Raw genomic sequence first — 20,631 nt, forward strand, 5'->3', positions numbered from 1 at the left:
AGCTCATCACCAATAAACCATCTTGTTAGTCTTTAAAGTGCTACATAGTCCTGCATTTTGTTTCAGCTACACCAGACTAACACGGCTACATTTCTATCACTTTATAATCTGTGTAACTCTCAGTGTACTTGGCGCGGTTCACCCCCATCCCTGACACCTGCCCCTTTTGCGGCATGAGGGAAAACTTGGCGCATGCCTATCTTGAATGCGCCATGTTGCAGCCCCTATTCCGGCTTCTCTAGAACCTCTTATTGAGGTTCTGGTTGCACTTTTCCCCCCATCTGTTCATCTACTCACACCCTATCTGTGGCCCCACAAAGTCGCGGGACCTCCTCATCAACCTCCTCCTGGCACTGGCTAAAGCTGCTCTATATAACACGAGGAGGAGGATGCTGGACAAGGGGGTTCCCTGCGACTGCGGGGCCTATTTCTGTTCCTCCCTTGTGTCATGTATCCGGGCAGAGTTCCTCTGGGCAGTGTCCGCTGGCTCCCTTGTCAGCTTCGAGGACCAGTGTGCGCTGCCCAGGGTTCTCTGCTCGGTGTCCCCATCCGGTTCCCTAGTTATAAACCTTTAGCCTGCACTTCTTGCCCTGTTTGTCATTATTTGTCCCCAGTAATTAGTTGGACATGGGTCCAGTCGTCCCTCCTGCAGGACGGACTTTCCCATGTTTCAAATAGAACCCATTACAGTGCATGATTTCCCTCTATAATTAAAATCCCACACCACCTTTTGCAAGCTCAAGGGCTTTTTTTTTTTTAACTCTAGTAATCTTAGTTAATCAACTCAGATGGTCAAATACTAATTTAGGACATTGGATTCTGCATGCCTATTATAAATGCTTCCTGCAGTTTTGAATGAAAAATAAAACTCTCAGAAACTTACTGTGAGCTGCAACTTTGTGATCTTTGTAACTCTCAGCCCCGTGCTTGGAACTTTCCCTGAGCTGCAGTCTCCCCCAGTGAATGGAGAGAGAGCATGAGTATGAGAGTGTGTTTGAAGAAGGCTGGGCATGCTCCCTGCTGACAGTCTGGGCATGCTCCCTGCTGGATAAAGGGAAGTCTGGGCCTGCCCTCTGCTGATGAGGAATGAGTCACAGGAGCCATTGGACACTATATAAAGAGAAGGAGCACATGTGAGACTCTCTTCCTTCCCCTGCTCCGGAGAAGCTCCTCTCCAGTGTCTCTCCTCCTGACCAGCTTCCACAGCCATGAAGAGAAGACAGACCCTCCAGGATTCACATGCCTTGGCTCCCTCTGCAACCCATATGTCTGTGTAAGTGTGTGAGTGCCTGAGGGCAGGAATGAATGGGTGTGAATGAATGGAAGGGGGGGGGTGCTTGCTTGTCTGAGTGTGTGGGTGAGAGAGAGAGAGTTCTCCCTTCTTTAGTCTGGTGGCTGCTTTCTTCTCTTTAATTTTACCTAGTGGAAATAAACCCATACAAGTGTAACCCTGGATGGTCTCCAGTGAGAATATTTTTGGGGTAACAAGGACATGTGTAGGAATTGGATAGCTGTGGTGTTTCTTGCTAGAATCTGCTTGTGCATGTTTGTGCCTCTCAGAAAGAAAGGGTTATAAAACAGCTAAAAGGCACTGCTTGAACAGACAGCCCTACCTGTGGATCTAAGGCCATGTGGATGTCCAGGACCGTCTGTAGCCAAAGGGGCATAAGCATTGGATTCTTGCTCGCTTGCTTGCTTAATTGCCTGCTTCTCCGCAGTGAGAAATACATATTTAGTAATGTGTGACAGCTGTAAGGCGTACTATGCTTTGGCAATAAACCTCTTGGCTATGTCTACACTGGCACCCTTTTCCAGAAATTCTTAAAACGGAAATCTTTTTCGTTATAAGCATTTTCAGAAAAAGTGCGTCCACATTGGCAGGATGCTTTTCTGGAAAAGAACTTTTTGCGGAAAAGCGTTCGTGGCCAATGTAGACGCGCTTTTCCACAAAAAAGCCCCAATTGTCATTTTCGCGATCGGGGCTTTTTTGCGGAAAAGACTACTGTGCTGTCTACACTGGCCCTTTTCCGGAACAGTTTTCCGGAAAAGGACTTTTGCCCGAATGGGAACAGTATAGTTTTTCCGGAAAAGCACTGATGATTTTACAGTAGATCGTCAGTGCTTTTCCGGAAATTCAAGGGGCCAGTGTAGACAGCTAGCAAGTTATTCCGGAAAAGCGGATGATTTTCCAGAATAAGTGGCCAGTGTAGACACAGCCCTTATGTTTATGCATCTGGCGTGGCTTCACAGAATGTATCCGAGCCTCCTGATAGAGCAACATCTGGCATAGTCAGCGGGATACACTCAGGCTACGTCTACACTGGCCCCTCTTCCGTAAGGGGCATGTAAATTTCAGCAGTCGTCGTAGGGAAATCCGCGGGGGATTTAAATATCCCCCGCGGCATTTAAATAAACATGGCCGCCGCTTTTTTCCGGCTTTTAAAAAAGCCGGAAAAGAGCGTCTAGACTGGCCCCGATCCTCCGGAAAAAGCGCCCTTTTCCGGAGGGTCTTATTCTTACTTTGAAGTAAGAATAAGACCCTCCGGAAAAGGGCGCTTTTTCCGGAGGATCGGGGCCAGTCTAGACGCTCTTTTCCGGCTTTTTTAAAAGCCGGAAAAAAGCGGCGGCCATGTTTATTTAAATGCCGCGGGGGATATTTAAATCCCCCGCGGATTTCCCTACGACGACTCTTGAAATTTACATGCCCCTTACGGAAGAGGGGCCAGTGTAGACGTAGCCTCAGGGTATGTCGAGACTGCATCCCTCTGTCGGCAGAGGGATTCAGATTAGGCAGGTCAACATTGCAAATGAAGTGGGGATTTAAATATCCCGCACTTCATTTGCATAAAAATGGCCACCACGTTTTGCCAACTCAGCACTTTGTCAGCAAAAAGCAGCAGTCTACAGGGGGATCTGTTGAGACAGAGCCTTTTTTGACAGATCCCTTATGCCTCCAGCAAGGGATATTTAAATCCCCGCTTCATTTGCAATGTCGACCTGCCTAATCTGCATCCTTCGGCTGACAGAGGAATGCAGTCTAGACATACCCTCAGGGACGCCTGGAGGAGTGGGCACAGCAGTAAAGCAAGTTTATTAACTTCCAGGCAAGAGCTCTTGTTCGGTGTATTAGCCACCAGGACTCCCATGATTTGCTCTTAGCTGCAGGCATTGATACTGTAACATATAACAACATGTATTGTCCGCCTGGGCCCAGCTTGTCATGTGATCTGCATGTCTGACCTGTCCTAGTCGTTATTTACTGCTCCCCTGCTCTGTACGTCATCTGCAAATGTAAAGATCTGCTGCTTTCTGCATGGATAGAAAATGTTAAATAGCAGAGGCCTAGCACCCAGTCTCTGCGGGCAGCGCAAAGCTCAAACACAGCCAGTCCCAGCTGCCCAAAGTTGTTCCCCATTTACAGTGACACCTGGAGAGCTGTCAGGCAGTTTGTAATCCATTTCCCGGGTGCCACCCAATTTTTTTTTATCATTTTAGGTTTCTATTCATCTGAATGACATGCAGAGCCAAGTCTCACAGATCTCTAGGCATTATGACAGGGTAAGAGCCGAAGGTTACAAAAAAGTACTCCTAATGGAGTTGGGAAGGTGAGCAAGCATTAGCCCACTCACATCTAAAAGTCCTCCCCCCCAGCCTACGGAGACAATCCACAGAACCCAGAACACCAACTGATTCCAGGGGATAAAAAAAAGAAAATCAGAGATGGGTGTGGAGGTCTGTCAAGGCTGTTCCCCACTCTGGCACAATGAATGCAGAATTTGGGGCCCGCAAGAGTACTCCAAAACCTTGTATTTTACAGGCTACGGTACAAAAACTCCCCCCAAAATCCTAATACCCAGATTTTGGAGAATCCACTGTCACCATCAAGTACTTTTAAATCCACAAACGGGTGGACACTCAAAACCAACCTGAGGACACCCCAAGCTCTGTTTTCCCCAAAGAGCTTGAAAAGAGAAAAACAAGCTGCAATGTGTGGTAGCTGACTCCTCAGTCAGGCAGGTGGATACACATGGACAGACCTTCCAGGACACAAAACTCAACCAATCCCAATTAATTAGAAAAAAGAAAAAATCCTTTATTATCAAAACAAAGCTACAGTTGCAAGCATAGTAAATTGGCTAGATGGAAAGAGCTGCCATTGGGACCCCCTTGGCTAGCAGCTTTAGTTACAAAAGAGAAAAAAACACTTAACAAGCTCAGACATTATTTCCAAATTCCCAGACCAGGAAAACAACAAAATCCTGAGGGACTATCTAAACTTTTCCCTACCTACACATTGTAAGAAGTCTGTTCTTAGAAAGAGACAGGTCTCCCATCTCCTTCAGACTTGGAAGAAACCACTCTAAATCTTGAATAAAGAAACAGAGAAACACTCCTCTTTTCCAGTTTCAAATTCCTACCTGCATTGTTATTAGCTGGCCATCCAATACCTGGCTAGGTACGGGAGACATTAGTTAACCCTTTAGTCACTGGGTGCTGGTCAGCTGAACAGGCTATAACAAGGTCAAATGGCTAAAACGAGGGACCCAGATGGGGACACAGAGCAGAGAACCCCGGACAGCGCCCACTACCCCCCGAAGTCTTGAGAGAGCCAGCAGATGCCACCTAGTGGAACTCTGCTTGGTTGCATGAATGGATGCGGGAGCAGAAATAAGCCCCACAGTCGCAGGCCTCTTCCTCGGCCAACCTCTGCTCCCTGGTTTTATAAATCGCCATCTTGGCTATAGCCAGGAGGAGGTTGACCAGGAGGTCCCATGACTTTGTGGGGCCACAGATGGGGTGTGCATAAATTAAGAGTTGAGGAGAGAAGTGTAGCCGGAACCTCTTGTTGAGGTTCTGGAGGAGCCGAAAGAGGGGCTGTCACCTGGCACACTCAAGGTAGATGTGCACTAGGGTCTCCCTCTTGCCCCAGAAGGGGCAAGTGTCAGGAACGGGGGTGAACCGCACCAAGTACATGCCCCTGCTCACAGCAAAAGGCTGGTTGCATGGGGTAGGTGGGGGAAAGAGGGGTGGGCGGGTGCTGACATTGGAAGGCAGCTGGGCTGGGGAGGGGGTACGGAGAAGCAGTGCATGGTAAGCTGGGCTGGGGGACACAGAACCAATGTTTTGCTCAGCTGGACTACAGGGGTGGGGGGGAACCATGAAGCCCAGTGTGGGGTGGCAGCAGGGGGCCTGAAATAACCTCCCAGGTCCAGCAAAATTGCTCATCCAGGACCAGTCAGGTCCCGAGGGTGCTGGACCAGGGAGGTCCAACCTGTACCCCAAGATTGCTTCTTCATCTTCCCCCTTGGCCAAACACTTTACCCCTGTATTTCTCAAACGGTGCTCCGCGGAGCCCCAGGGCTCCACGAGACATCTCCAGGGGCTCTGCGAGGTTGACAAACTGGAAAGCCTTCAAAAGCATAATTGAGACTCACCTCGAACTAAAACTAAATACCGCAACAGACTGGATGCAGAAGCAGACATGCGAATCCAACTTTCTTCTATCAAGCCAGACATTGGAGAACTTTGTAAGAATAGAAAGTAAGCCCACTCTTCTCACTAAAAATAATGATTGGTTTTGATTTTGGGCAAAATGCAGTAATTTTTCTTATAAAAAATGTTGTGTTTTAAAATCTGAATAAAAAAGTATTGTACAAGTAAATGATTTGATTTTTATTATTTATGGATCAAACCCACATGAATTGATAAATATATGTGCAAAATTTGGAAGTCTAATGTGGCCAACATCGATAGGTACAACACATACACTCAGTGGGCCGCTGGGGCTCCTCATAAATTTTTACGCATGTAAAGGGCTCTAGAGCCCAGAAAGTAAGAGAACCGCTGCCCTACCCCCATCCTGCTCCTGCATCCACCATAGCTCCTGTTCCCTCCACCTGGCCAGACACCCTACTCCTGCACCCATCCCTACCTCACACCCAGATCTTTCAACTTCTCCCTCCTTTTGCCCCCCACCTCCCTCCCAGCTCTTATACCCCATCCCTATCCCACTCACTGGCAGCCCTGTCTTGCACACTGAACCCCATAGTTTTGTTCCACCCCAAAACATAAGGGGGTCCATAAAATCCACCAAAAAAGCAACTCTGGCATATGGGAAGCCCGGACCCTCAGTAGTCCCTGCCCTTCCCCTCGCCCCGTTGGGGCTGGAGTGCCAGAGGAGTGAGGTGTCTCAGCTAGGGACCACCTTTGTGAGGATGGGGGTTTTGGGAGGAGTTTCTTTGCTTCGCACTTGTGTGGTCCCCGACTGATATTTCTGTGGGTCAGTGGCTCCCAACCCAAAAAAGGTTCCTCAGCCCTGCCATAAATAAAGAAAACATTGAAATCTTTTGTGTTGGAGATAAATTAATATTTTACTGTATTTAAAATGAAATTTGAAAAACTAACATGAGTTAACACACTTGATCTGTTCAATCATTTAAATTAACCCATTCTCCCTACCTGCCGTGCTAGCAAAATGGCTTGCTCATATTTATGTAATTAATGGTGAGTTTCCATTAGCAGCTGGAAAGGTTTACATTGAGCTGGGGGTTCAGGGGCCAAATAGTTTGAGAACCACTGAAATAGAGCCACCCCTGGTCTCTCCCCTTAAGAGACAGCTGTAGGGGCCCTGATGTTCCACAAGAGCCCACAGAGAGATCAGGTCTCTTAGGGTGTGTCTAGACTACATGCCTCCGTTAAATACAGCTGTTTATACATCCAGGTGAACTGGGGATTATTTGTGTCCTGATGCAGGAAGTGATGCCAGGAACATCACTGAGAGCATCTGTCATGGTTTAATTTCCCAACCTGACACGTCAAGTGTAGAGACGGGGGTCAGCTAGCACAATAAACTCTGTAAGAACCTGCCTCTGTAACTCCCCAGAGACAAACTTGTCCGGTCGCAGTTTCCCTGAGATCCAAAAGAAAACGCTGCACCACCCAAGTGAGTAAACAAATATCAAATAAACCCTTTTCCAGAGAAGGGAATTGGGAATCACCGCCCTAAGGCAAAGCTCTTCCCCTACCCCAGCCTCCATTTTCCTTGGAGTTGATGAAAACAAACAGAGGGAATCCGCAGAGAACAATGGGCTCTGCTCCTCCTGGATAATCAGACATGTAGGTTTCAGGACGCAACCATCAACCAATGCCAGTTAATCAAAGCAAAAAGGAAAACATTTTTATTAACAAAACAAAACTACTGCTGCAAACATAGTAAATCACTGAGGGTACGTCTAGACTACAGGCTTTTGTCGACAGAAGTTTTGTCGACAGATACTGTCGACAAAGCTTCTGTCGACAAAGAGCATCTAGACTACATTCAGTTCTGTCGACAAAGCAAGTTGCAGATGGAACGTGTAGATGCAATAATGCTTTCTGTCGACAAAAGGCGTTATTCCTCGTAGAATGAGGTTCACAGCCATCGACAAAACTGCTGAGTTCTGAAGTTATGGTGACAGAACTCAGTGGTAGTGTAGACGCAGGTATAGTTTTGTCGACAAAAGTCCACTTTTGTCGACAAAACCCTGTAGTCTAGACATACCCTGAGTGTTGAAAAGCCAGGGAGTGAAATAGACATGGGGAAGCCTCTGGCCTGTAATCCTTAGTTACAAAAAGAAAAACAATGAACCAGCTCAGACATGATTTCCAAACCCCTAAACAAGGAAAACAACAAAACCTAATGGACTATCTCAACTTTTTTCTATAATCAAAGAATCATAGAATCTTAGGGCTGGAAGAGACCTTGCGAGGTCATTGAGTTCAGCTCTCTGCCCAAAGCAGGACCAACTAAATCATCCCAGCCTGGACTTTGTCAAGCCGAGACTTCAAAACCTCTAGGGCTGGAGATTCCACCTCCTCCCTAGGGAACCCAGCCCAGGGCTTCACCACCTGCCTAGGGAAATCGTTTGTCCTAATATCCAACCTAGACCTCCCCCTCTGCAACTTGAGCTCCTTGTTCTGCCATCCATCGCTACTCTGAACACCCTCTCTCCATCCTTTTTGGAACCTCCCTTCCGAAAGCTGAAGACTGCTCTCAAATCCCCCCTCCCTTTTCTCATCTGCAGACTAAAGAAGCCCAAATTCCTCAGCCTCTCCTAATAGGTCATGTGCTTCAGACACCCAATCATTTTGGTTCGCCTCCTTTGGACCCTCTCCAATGTGTCCACATCCTTTCTGTAGTGGGGGGCCCAGAACTGGGCACAGTATTCCAGATGTGGCCTCTCCAGAGCCGAATGAAGGGGAATAATCACTCAGCGGCGGATATAGGGTAGGGCGAGCAGGGCAGTTGCCTCGGGCCTCAATAGGCCCTGTGCCCATAGGCGTGCCCAGGCACACCCTAATGTTTCAAAAAGGCCGGCTGGCGGCTGCTGGAGGAGGAGGGGTGTGACGGGGAAAGCCCGTCCCCCTATCCCCACAAGAAGACGCTGGCAGCCGCGGCATCAAAAGCTGGGCTGCCCGGCATTCCTCGAAACTGCTGCACATGCTCCGCAGTTGCGTGGGCACTTCAAAAGCCGGGGCCACGCAGCTGAAGAAAGTGAGCGGGCCAGAGAGAGAGCTTGGAGGAGAGGTCACTTGTGTGTGCCACAGCAAACCAGGATGCGTGCACGTCCTGGAATCCCGATCTTTGGTGGCTCTGGGCTGGGGTGGGAGTCCAGCCCCACGCACTGCAGCGAGCCGGGGGCGACTGGCAGGCTATGCAAACTGCAATCGGCCATTTTAAAGGTAGGGTTACCCATTCCCTACTTCTGGCGCCTGACTCTGTGGGACGCGGATTTGGGGGAGCTAGGAGTGCCTGGCTTTGGGGGAGGCGTAGATGCATTGGGATGGGGAAGGACTGGGATGCCTGACTCTGTGGGAGAGGTGGGTGCTTTAGGATGGGGGAGAAGGAAATGAGGGTGCCTAACTCTGCGGGAAGGGTGGGGCATTGGGCTAGAGTGATGGGTTGGGTGCCTGGCTCTATGGGAGGGGGGTGTGCATTGGGGGTACTTATAATTTTTTTCAAAAAAGTACTTTATAAAAAAGGAAAAACTTAAAAAACAACAAATAATCTAGTGGCACTTTGAAGACTAGCAGAACATGTAGATGTTAGCGCAAGCTTTCATGGATACAACCCACTTCTGCCCATGAAGGCATCTACATGTTCTGTTGGTCTTTGAAGTGCTACTAGACTATTTGTTGTTTTTTAAGTTTTTCCTGTTCCAGACTAACTCAGCTCCCCCCTCTGAGGCTTATAAAAAAAGCTGAGAAACCTTTGGGCAGGCAGGCGTTTTGGTAAAAATATATCACACGTGCACAAAGTGCCTGCTCTACCTCAGCTGGTGCTGGATAATCACAGCCTCCATTCTAAAGGAGTTGGCATTACTGAGGTGATAGATTCTTAGGAGTCAATGGCCCCGGACACACAGGAATCACCAATTTGGCCACGTGCAGCTTGCTCTGGGGAGCTACATTTCCCAGGCAGGTGGGATGTTGAGCCCAGAGGATAAATGTGGCTTCCGGTGCCTCTGCGTGCGGGTCCCGCCCAGAGCGTTGGGGCTTCGAGCTCTGTGGTTACTATGGTCTCATGGCCCTGGGCCAGCTGCTGGAGCGGCTCCACAGACTCCAGCCCCGCAAACTGGCAGGCAGAAGGTGGGGGAGGGGAAGGGGGAAAAATAGGGGAAAGGGGTGGGAGAGGAAGGGGCTTGTGCTGAGGGGAGGGGGGCAGGTCAGAAGAAGAAAGGGGAGAGAGTTGTATTACAGTTCATGATTGTTTGAAAATAATTTGTTCAAACAATATGGAAGACATATGTCCTAATATTTATAACGCTCTTAGGATACTTCTAACTAGTCCAGTGACAGTAGCTTGGGCAGAGAGACGTTTCTCTAAATTGAAACTAATGAAGAATTACTTAAGATCTACTGAGAGCCAGGAGCGTTTTGTAGGTCTTTCAATTATATCGATTGAAAACGACCTGTGTAAAGAAATGGACTTTAATGATATAATTGAAGAATGTGCTGCCAAAAGAGCTAGACAGCTATAATAGACTTAAATACAAATGAAAATTTGTAATTGATGCAGGATTTTGTTTAAGAATGAATTGCAATATAATTAAAATAAAATTATCCAACTAAATTAAGTTTCTATCAAATTTACCCAATTCACATGTAATATGAAAATAGCCTTACATTTGCGCATTTGATGCCTTTTTTTCTATTTTTTCTCCAAAGGGGGCCCCGCGACATTGTGCTGCCCTGGGCCCCGCAAAACTCTCATCCGCCCCTGTAATCACTTCTCTGGATCTGCTGGCAATGCTCCTCCTACTGCACCCTTATATGCCATCAGCCTTCTTGGCTACAAAGGCGCCCTGTTGACTCTCATCCAGCTTCTCATCCACTGTAACCCCCAGGGCCTTTTCTGCAGAACTGCTGCTTAGCCAGTCGGTCCCCAGCCTGTACCAATGCCTGGGAGTCTTCTGTCCCCAGGGCAGGACTCTGCACTTGTCCTTGTTGAACCTCATCTGATTTCTTTTGGCCTAATTCTCTAATCTGTCCAGGTCACTCTGGACCCAATCTCTGCCCTCCAGCGTATCTGCCTCTCCCTCTAGCTTAGTGTCATCCGCAAACTTGCTGAGGGTGCAATCCATCCCCTCAGCCAGGTCATTAATAGATGTTGAACAAAACCAGCCCTAGAGTGGATCTTTGGGGCACTGTGCTAGAAACCAACCACCAAATGGACATCGAAACAGCTCGAAGACACAAGTCAGCAGCACAGCCCTATCTTCAAGTCAGAGGCACAGGCACGGGCACCCGCACGGCACCACAATATGCCAATGTCTTTATGGCTGACCTTGAACAACATTTCCTCAGCTCTCGTCCCCTAACAACCTTACTCTCCTCATACTACATGGATGACATCTTTATCATATGGACCCACGGAAGAGACGCTTGAAGAATTTCACAAGGATTTCAACAACTTTCACCTCACCATCAACCTCAGCCTGGACCAGTCCACATGGGAAATCCGTTTCTTGGACACTACAGTACAATTAAATAATGGACAAATTTCCACCACCTTATACCGGAAACCCCCCGACCGCTACACTTACCTTCGTGCCTCCAGCTTCCATCCCAGACACATTTCTCAGTCTATTGTTTACAACCAAACCATAAGATACAACTAGATTTGCTCTGATCCCACAGACAAACACCTACAGGATCTATATAGAGCATTCCTAACACTGAAGTACCCACCTGGAGAAATGAAACAACAGGTTGATAGAGCCAAAAAAGTACCCAGACATGCAGACAGACCCAGAAGAGAAAATAACAGAACTCTACTTGTTATTACCCACAGTCCACAGCTCAAACCCCTCCAATGCATTATACACAATCTACAACCTATCTTGGAAAATGACCCCTCACTCTCAGAGGCCTTGGGGGAAAAGCTTATTCTCACTTACAGACAACCCTTCAACCCAAAACAAATTCTTTCCGGTAACTATGTCACACAACCAAATCATAAGCATCCAGGACCCAGCCCTGCAATCAGCCCCAGTGCCAATTCTGCCTATAGCTGAAAAACTGTTACAATAGTTACCACCAGACTGGTCAGAAGGGCTCTGTCTACACGGCACATTTATTTCGGAATGAGCTAGTCTGGAAGAAATACTCCGAAATAGCTTATTTCAAAGTAAGCGTCTACACACAAAATGTGCCTCAGACTAGCACTGAGCTATTTTGAAAGAAAGCATCCACTCTGACTGGATACTAACTTGCATTTAAGGCCACCCGGACCCAGTTCAGGCAGAGCATCAGGTCAGCAGGAACTTTGTGTGGCTGCTGATTGAGGCTACTTGTGGCTCATGCTTAAAGGCCCCCCCCTCCCCCCCCGCCGCCGGTACAGCCAGGTCTCAGGCCTTTTCTCTTTGCCTTCCTCCTCAAGGGGGCAGCAAAGCCTTTTCTTCTGGTAACCACCCGATGAGCAAACCCCACAGGATTTTGGGCACGACAGGGATCTTTAGCTTGAGTACAAGAAGTGTTGTTGCAGAGCGAATGGGGAAGCCAAAACAACCCCCCTGAGGGAGAGGGAGAGAGAGAGAAGCAACCAGGCTAACCATGAAAGTATTTATTTCCAGGTAGTGAATATAGATATGGATATGTGGGGTAGCCAAACACACAAAATAGTTACAAACTGAAACTGATTATGAGTGTTAGGGCTAGCCAACTATAGAACTGATTACCTAGGGCAGGGTCAGGAGGCTTTCCAGAGAGGTAGTTGGAGTGGGAAGAGAGAGAGAGAGAGATCTCACCATTCCACGGAGCTTGCACTGATCGGGGTTCCCAGATGGTGATGGTAGCCGAGGGTCCAGAGGGCAGGAGACAAGCACAGCAAAGCCCCCAGCAAGATCAAGCAGGAGACGGAGTCTCAATGGAACCTTGAGACCCATTCCCAGTGCAATGGGGGAAATCTCTTTGTGTAACTCAGGGTAGGATTGCAAATGCTGCACAGTCCACATAGGCAGGGTACACTTGCTATCACAGCTACCAATTGTAGTTACATTACAGAAACAGTGACTAGTGTAAGACACCAGGGGTTGAATCCAGTGTCCATTAATCTAGTGTTTCTCAACCAGTGGTATGAGTACCCTTAGGGGTACTCGAGAGAAGTCTGGGGGGGGGGGGGGTATGTCTGAAATCTGGAGAAAACTAAAGTTTTGTTTGAAGTTTTACAGCACTTTATTATTTTTGTACTTTTTACACCCCAAAATTTCATCACCCACATGGCTATGATTAAGTTATTTAAACAAATGTGTTGCAATGGTCAAAAAAAAGTGTCTGAAAACTGTAGGTACGAGGGGTACATATATATATATATATATATATATATATATACATACACATATACACACACACACACACACACAAATTTATTTATTTATTTTTTGTTTGTTTGTTTGTTTGGAAAAAGCGGTACTTTATTTTTAAAAAGTTGGAAAACACTGCATTAATCAATACCATACTACAGCTTGTTCATACACACCTGCATGCTTTACCCTCATAGACAACAAGAGAACCAACTTCCTAGAGAACAGGGCAAGAACAGTGACACCAATTCCCAGGTGGTGGGAAGAAGCACTCATCATGGTCCTCCAGTGCTTGGTCTTCACAAATGCAGTGCAAATGTTCTTTCCTCCCACACTTTTGTACATTTACCATGTTCCAGAACTTCTATGTTTGTGGCAGCAACTAAACAAATTCCTGTTCCTGCAGGTGCAATCCAACCTTCTAACTCTTTTTTTAAATCCTATTTTACATGATCGAGCTGGTAGGTAATAGTCCTGAGGCCTTCCAGTACGGCTACAGAAAAAGGCAAAGTTTGGGCTAACTGACTTTCTTTGAGACTCTTGCTGGAGCTGGAATCTCGTGATCCCAAGCTTTCTTTTGCACATTTTTAGCATCTTCTGCAGCATCTTCCAAAAATGAATCCAAGACTCTGTAAGAAGCCTTGTAAGTAAGCCCCGCATTTACGACCATGCCAATCACAGGTACCCACAAAAAGAAGGAACCAGCTAATGCCAAAGCAACAGTGGCCAGTAATGTGATTACAAAAGCCTGGTTTATCTCTTCAGCCAGTCGTGTTTTTACAATAGCTCTTTCCAGTTCCTCTGTGGATTTCTGTGATCGCTTTGAGAGTCTGGAGAAGGAATCTCTATCCAAACCAAAGTTCTTGCTGTAACTCCTCGTGTTTTTTACTAAGACAGCAACATTGCAAGCAGCAGAGACACCGGGAATAGGAACAAGGGCTCCAACACATGCTGCAGCGGCTACCCGCCAAATCCCCTCCTTCAGGACTTCTTTCTTCTTTTCTATGATTTTGTTGGAGTAGCTGGGCAGGGCAAGAAGAAGAGCGTGATTTTTCTCACTGGAGAGCTCTTCCATCAGAGTCTCCTGCAGCAGGTGAAAATCATACCTGGCTAAATACCTGTTGGAGATGAGGAAAATCTCAGGGTTCTTCACCCCCTCTTCCTGCAGGCACTCCCAGCAGTATTCTCGGATCTCCTGCAGGATCGCCTCTTCATTGTAGCTGGATGGCCGGCGTCGTGCGGCACACTGCAAATCCACATCCGTTTTGGAGCGCACAAAATAGCACTTCTTCCCCATCCTCTGGATCTCCCTGGCCAGGGCGAAGTGACTGAGTCGGAACCGTTCGGAGACAATGACAATGAAGATGTCATAGCAGCTGAAATTCACCTGCTGGAGGTAGCTCCCTGCCTCAAACATTGGGCCCCCTATCAACCGCAGTTTCCATATGGTCACATTAGGGTGTGTAGGAAATGCATACGGCACTGGCTTTGGTGAAATTTCTACAACTCCGGTCACTGCGGCATTCTCATCTTCATCATCCAGGCCACGGATGGCATTGATGAATGATGACCTCCCAGAGCCGCACTCACCGATCACGGCGATGTTGAGAGCAGCATTTTCTGAGTATGTCCAAGTTTTCCTCAGAACAACAGCCATAGCTTTTGATCTTCCAGCTATCACAATAGCATCAATGGCATTTTTTTCTGCTTCAGAAGAAAGTCATCTCTGTCATTGTTCCTGTATGTGTAACAGAGAGCAGATTTATTATTATTATTATTATTATTACAAGTTGCACCTCTCTAGTCCAGTGCCCTCAGGACCTGACTGGTGCTGAACCAGAAAATTTGCTGGACCATGGGAGGTCGATATTCTCTAGCAGCATGACCAACATTTCCACTGCTCACTGGGCTCTGGGAAGACTCTTTGGGGGTAAATTAGAGCTGAATAACAGCACAGAACCCTGAGGCTGTAGCCTCGTGGCTACAATAACAAATATTATGGGACCACGGGAAACGTGGCCACACCTGTGAAAAGTGGACATCCAGCTAACTCAAACCATGTCAGACCACTCTTTTGACCCTGAGAGAGTGGCTCTGCAGCTACAGAGAGAGACAAGCATGTCTCTCCCTCCCTCCAAGAAAAGACTTTCTTCTCTTTCTGTAAGTAGGGTAAAGTTTAGATAAATCCATTAGGTTTTATTGTTTTATGGTTTGGGTATGGGATCTGTGGTCTGTGCACTTTTTAAAAGATGTTTGGCTTTTTCTTTCTAACTAAGTTCTAGGCCTATGGAGTTTCTCCATGAGCATATTCTGTTACTTTTCCATCTAGTCATTATGCGTGCAACAGGAATATTGTGGTGATAATAAAAGCTTTCTCTTTTCTTTTTATTAACCTGGCATTGGTTAATGGTGTGTCCTCCTTTGTACTTTAGGGCTGAGATTTCCCAAGTGATCTCTTCCCTGGCTTATTTCTTAATATTTGGGTGGTGGCAGCGGAAATTTTATTCCCAAAATCTAGGGTTTTAAGATTTTGAGGGGAAGTTTTATACCAAAGCCTGGTAGATAAGGTTTTGGGGTACACTTGCTGGCCCCCACTTCTGCATTTATCGTGCCAGAGTGGGGAAGGAGCCATGACAGTAGTGATGGCTGTTTTATTGCCTCTCCCCTCTTTTTATTTTGTTACAGAAAAAGGGGAGCTGGGAAAATAGAAAGGATCACACTAAAAATTAAACCATTTCCCGGGGGAGGGGGAGGGGAGTTTGTTTGACAATTTCATTAAAAAAATAAAAAACTATTTAAAATGCATGTACATTTTCATTTTAGAAAAATGGCCTGTTTTGATTAAAATGTTGTGTATTGAAATACATTGGCCAATGCTATGTGTAACATTGTTTTATAGCGAATTTACTAATGCTGTAAGGTTTTGAGTTACAGTATTTATGCTTAGTCTAAGGCCTCTAACTCAACCAGAGTTATTTAAAAGACCTTTGTGAACACAAGAATGCAAGGCATCTTTTCAAAAAACTCATAGCTTTCTTAATGCCGGTTCTCTGTGTGCCCTGAATTTAGTAATGAGTTGACTTTACTGCTTGTACCCTGTATCACATTTTAAAGTTTATCTCTTTTAAAACAAAATATTCTATGCTAAAAAAAATGCATGGCTGACAATATTTTTACTTGGTAGGAAAAGTAACATGTTTTTATAATTCAAACACAGCTGAAGAGATTTGTCTTAAAGATAAGAAATCTGTCACTTGTCACGGATCATTTCAGCACCCCCAACATTCAGAATGTCACAAAGGTCTGACAAAAGGAAAGTAGAGTGGAAAGAATCATGCAACGTGACACTTTTGAGCATGAAAACCTTAGAACGATGCTTTTGCAAACTTTTTAGGCAGCACTTCCCTTTCCAAATAATGTTATTTATGCATACTTCCTGCTGAGAAACAGTCACAGTGTAGCTATGGGTAAGTTGCCAAACCTTACTAAACAAAATATGCTGTCTGGTATTACAGGATTTTTCTTACATACCCGTGACGAGACTTCCATACCCCTGTCTGAAAACCACTGAGGATCTGGCCCTAAGTTTCTGGTGCTCTTGAAAATGTTACCCATGGCGAACACAGGAATATTGTACTCACATGGCACACGCAACTCTGCACACACGATTATTTTGACATCATCTTGCCTGGATCCAGTCCCTGAGGCTCAGGGGGCCCTCAGCATTGGGAGCCTGCACTAGTACTCTAGCTCCCCGCCTCTCCATTGTGGGGCTGGAGCCCACAAAATCTACTAGCCTGGACCCCCTAGGCTCTGGTGTGCGGGGGTAATGTGGGGAGAGTCTGTCTCTTTCTCTGTCGGGGGCCACGTCAGAGAGGGGTTTGGTTTGGGGTTTTTTTTTTTGCTTCTCACTTGTTGCAGCACCCAACTGATTTTTCTGTGGCTTAGTGGCCCCCGATCCAGAAAAAGTTCCCTGCCCCCACTTTAGAACCACAAAATCCATACAGTGGGTTCATACTCGGCAGCCATTTTAAGGGCCACATAGCCATTTTAAACAAGCCTTCAACTTTTAAGCAAACAACAGCAAGTGACAAAATACAGCACCAGAATAATTTAAAAAGGCACAAACCAGAGGAGATTGTCTTACCTTCCAGTCTTAAATATTCATACAGTCTGAGCTCCGGGGAGAAGTCAAGCAAAGAACACGACATTGCTTTTCTTTTTCTGTCCTTCCTGTCCGTGCCTTTCGGAGTCAGAGTGGAAGTGAAAGCAACAAGCGTCAGGACAAACTACCACGTAATAAAGTCCTGAGCACAGGTCTGAATGCATAGTCCCTAGTTACAGCAGCAAGGCACAAAGCCAGATACTTGAATGGTACAAAAAGGCTGGACAAAAATGCCTGACTGACCTTAAGCAGAGTCGGGTTTTGAGAAAAGCAGGTTTGGTTGGATTGTTGTAAAAATCCTCTGAAAAGATTTCCTGCAGCAGCCTGGAATTTAACCAAATCAGATATCATAGGATAGGCAGGGTTGGGCCCAGTGTACAGACAGATCTCACGGAAACACATAAGCCTTGAACACAAGTGGGACAGGTGATTCCTCTGGGGTGCACTGTAATTGCAATGGCAGCTCCCACCCCACTTAACCATCCAGGAGTCCTGGCTTCTGGCTTGTGCCTTGCTCTAACCACTAGACCCCACTCCCCTGCCAGAGTTGGCAACATAACCCAGGTGTCCTGTCTCCCAGCAGTGGCATCATTTAAGGAATCTGGGATGGTCTCTTGCTCCTTCTTGTGGGTTTCAGGATCAGCTGCTCCAAGAAGCAGCCGTTTAAGTTGTCAAGAAACTTTCTCTCTGACTCCCATCGTGAGGTGACGTGAACCCAGTTATTGTGGGGAAAGCAGAAAATGATTTTTTAAAATATTTATAGGCGCTCTACCCTCCCTGAGCATTTCTGTCACTGTTGCCATCCTGGTCGATGACATTCTGCTGTCTGTAGTGAGAACGTGGAATTACTATCCCTAGAGAGTCTACAGGACACTTCGGTTCATTTAAGATTTTTGCTTCATTTGATTCGGTTTTCGTTCCCATTATCGTGACCTTCCCCCACGAGCACGACCTGTTCTGTCCTTCCAATACAGAGTACCCTGCTGTTTGTGTCCCATTGATCGCCCTCCCTCTGCCAAGGGTCTGTGGTGCCTGTTATCTTGAGCTCCTCATTCAGTACGAGGCCCTCTAGTTCACCCTGCTAAGTATTTGGACTTCTAGCCTTCACCTATAATGTGACAAGGCTCCAACCTTGTTTTGGTGGGTCCTGCACCTCCAGGCAGATTATGCTGGCCTCAGAAGCTCACAGCAGAGCCGACAGTCACTGCGGGACCTGGGGCAAGGGGTGAGAGGGTCTGGCTCCACATCCCAAGAAGGGGTGGGACTGAGGATAATCAGCCCTTAGCCCACCTGTACCACAGCACACGGGCCACCCTCCAACCCTGAGTGCTGCGTGGAGCTGGCGCATCCATAGGAATTCAAAGGGGCCCATTATCTACTCTATAAAGGAGAATGTTTGTACCTTTGTGCTCTAATAACTTGGACACTGTAAGAGCTACCGCAACCAAACTTTGCATGGGATCACCTTTCCTCCAGGAGAAGGGTTTAAGGTACTTTTGGACCCAATTGGGCCTGATCTCAACCTGTAAAAATCAAAAATAACCCACCATGCTGTGCTGCAGGGGCAGCCCCGCCCACCCTAGGTCACTTGCCTACCACCTACGGCCCCCAGCACCGTCCGGAACTCACCCCACCCCACCCCACACGCACAATGGCTCGAGCACCCGCCCTGCCCCCCGCGGCTACGATCACCAGGTAGTCTAAACAAAAATACCGGACACATTTGATCAGGATCAGGGGGTTGGGGCGGGAGAGGAACTGGCTGGTAGGGGAGCAGAGCTGGCCAGGAGGAAGGGGGGGCAGGAAGCAGAGCTGGCGGGGGGAGGTGAGGGGCAGCGGGGCTGGCCTGGGGAGATTGGAGTGTGGGGGCGGCTGGCAGGAGCGGGGCAGGCCAGGGGAAAACGGGAGGGAGCGGCTGGCAGGAAGCTGGGCTGGGAAGGGGGAGAGGGAGCGAATCTGCTGGTGGGAAGCGGGACCAAGCAATGCTGGGTAACTCCAGCTAGTGGGATCTAACTGAATGGGATACTTTCATTTCTCATCAAACCCTCCTGTCTTTTCTTTTCCCTCTTCCCCTCCTTACTAGGACACAGACAATCCCCATTAATAGACTGTCCCCTGAGGGATGTCTCTGTCCGATCCATGTGCTCTTCCACACCCGTTGGCTTTCCCTCAGCCCTTTGTTTAAAAGCTCAACGACTTTTTTAATGTTAAGTGCCAGTAGTCTGATTCCATGTTCATTTTTGTGGAGCCCAACTTTACTGCATAGGCTGCCCCTTTCCTCAAAATTATCCCAGCTCCTAATAAATCGAATCCCCTTCTCCTGACACTCTTGTCTCATTCATGCACTAAGACCCTGCCGTTCTGTCGACCTAATTTGCCTGCTCATGTAACTGGAAACATTTCAGAGAATGTTACCATGGGGGTCCTTGACTTCCGCCTAGCAGCCTAAATTTCAGGACCTCTCTTCTATATTCCAGTGTCACTATTACCAACGTGTACCATGATCACCAGCTCCTCCCCAGCACTATGCATAAGTCTGTCTAGATGTCTTGCAAGATCCGCAACCTTCGCACCAGGCAGGCAAGTCACCATACGGTTCTCCGGTCATCACAAATCTATCTATCTACATTTCTAATGATCAAATCTGCCATTACTAATGCCTGTCTCTTCCCTACCTCAGCAAGGGTATGTCTACACTACCCTCCTAGTTCGAACTAGGAGGGTAATGTATGCATACCGCACTTGCTAATGAAGCCCGGGATTTGAATTTCCCGGGCTTCATTAGCATAAGCGGGGAGCCGCCATTTTTAAATCCCCGCTGCTTCGAACCCCGTGTAGCGCGGCTACACGGGGCTCGAACTAGGTAGTTCGGACTAGGGTGCCTATTCCGAACTACCGGTACACCTCGTTTCACGAGGAGTACCGGTAGTTCGGAATAGGACCCTAGTCCGAACTACCTAGTTCGAGCCCCGTGTAGCCGCGCTACACGGGGTTCGAAGCAGCGGGGATTTAAAAATGGCGGCTCCCCGCTTATGCTAATGAAGCCCGGGAAATTCAAATCCCGGGCTTCATTAGCAAGTGCGGTATGCATACATTACCCCGCTAGTTCGAACTAGCGGGGTAGTGTAGACATACCCCCAGAGATCCTCATCTTGAAGGAGGGTCCCAACTATGGGAGCGTTTCCCTCTGCTCCAGTTGACTGTTCTCCTTCCCTGAGCCTTTCACCCTCCTTAACAGCACAGGGGCTGTCTGACCGGAGGTGGGAGAGTTCTACAGTGTCCCAGAAAAACCTCAGCTACGTATTTCTTTGCCGGTCTTAGCTCCCTCAATTCAGCCACGTTGGCCTCCAAAGCCCTGTATGCTGGGGTGGGAAATTTTTGACCAGGGGACACTTCAGAACATTTTTAAGTGGCCCCGGGCTGCCCTGGAAGGGGTGGGGTCGCAGGCAGAAAGGGCGGGGCCAGAACTTCAGTACTTCCCCACCCACAAACTCTGATTGGTCTGGGGGTGGTGGAGAGCGTGAAGTCTTTGCCCCAACCCCTCCCACAGAGACAACCGCCAGATGTTCTGACCCAGCTGATGATTCCCTCTAGGTGCCTGCGCCCCTGGTGGTAGGAGAAGAC

At 47.6% G+C, this 20,631-nt stretch overlaps 2 protein-coding genes across 2 annotated transcripts in view; one reads left to right on the top strand and one right to left on the bottom strand.

Moving 5' to 3' along the window:
- Nucleotides 1–134: 134 nt before the first annotated feature.
- The window catches only part of LOC142819711 (interferon-inducible GTPase 5-like), a 43,369-nt gene continuing 22,872 nt past the window's right edge, over nt 135–20,631 (top strand). The window contains exons 1-2 of the mRNA XM_075908285.1: nt 135–1,273; nt 19,485–19,591. The gene's annotated coding sequence lies outside the window, so the exon portion shown is untranslated. The remainder of the gene's footprint in view (nt 1,274–19,484; nt 19,592–20,631) is intronic.
- On the bottom strand, nt 12,878–17,286 carry LOC142819712 (interferon-inducible GTPase 5-like). Its single transcript, XM_075908286.1, has 2 exons — nt 16,990–17,286; nt 12,878–14,580 (listed from the first exon to the last, which is right to left on the bottom strand). Exon 2 carries the CDS (start codon nt 14,497–14,499, stop codon nt 13,360–13,362), a length of 1,140 nt encoding a protein of 379 aa, XP_075764401.1. The 5' UTR covers nt 14,500–14,580; nt 16,990–17,286; the 3' UTR covers nt 12,878–13,359.

The sequence above is a fragment of the Pelodiscus sinensis genome, chromosome 24 (assembly GCF_049634645.1).
Source record: "Pelodiscus sinensis isolate JC-2024 chromosome 24, ASM4963464v1, whole genome shotgun sequence".
Taxonomy (NCBI): Eukaryota; Metazoa; Chordata; order Testudines; family Trionychidae; genus Pelodiscus; species Pelodiscus sinensis.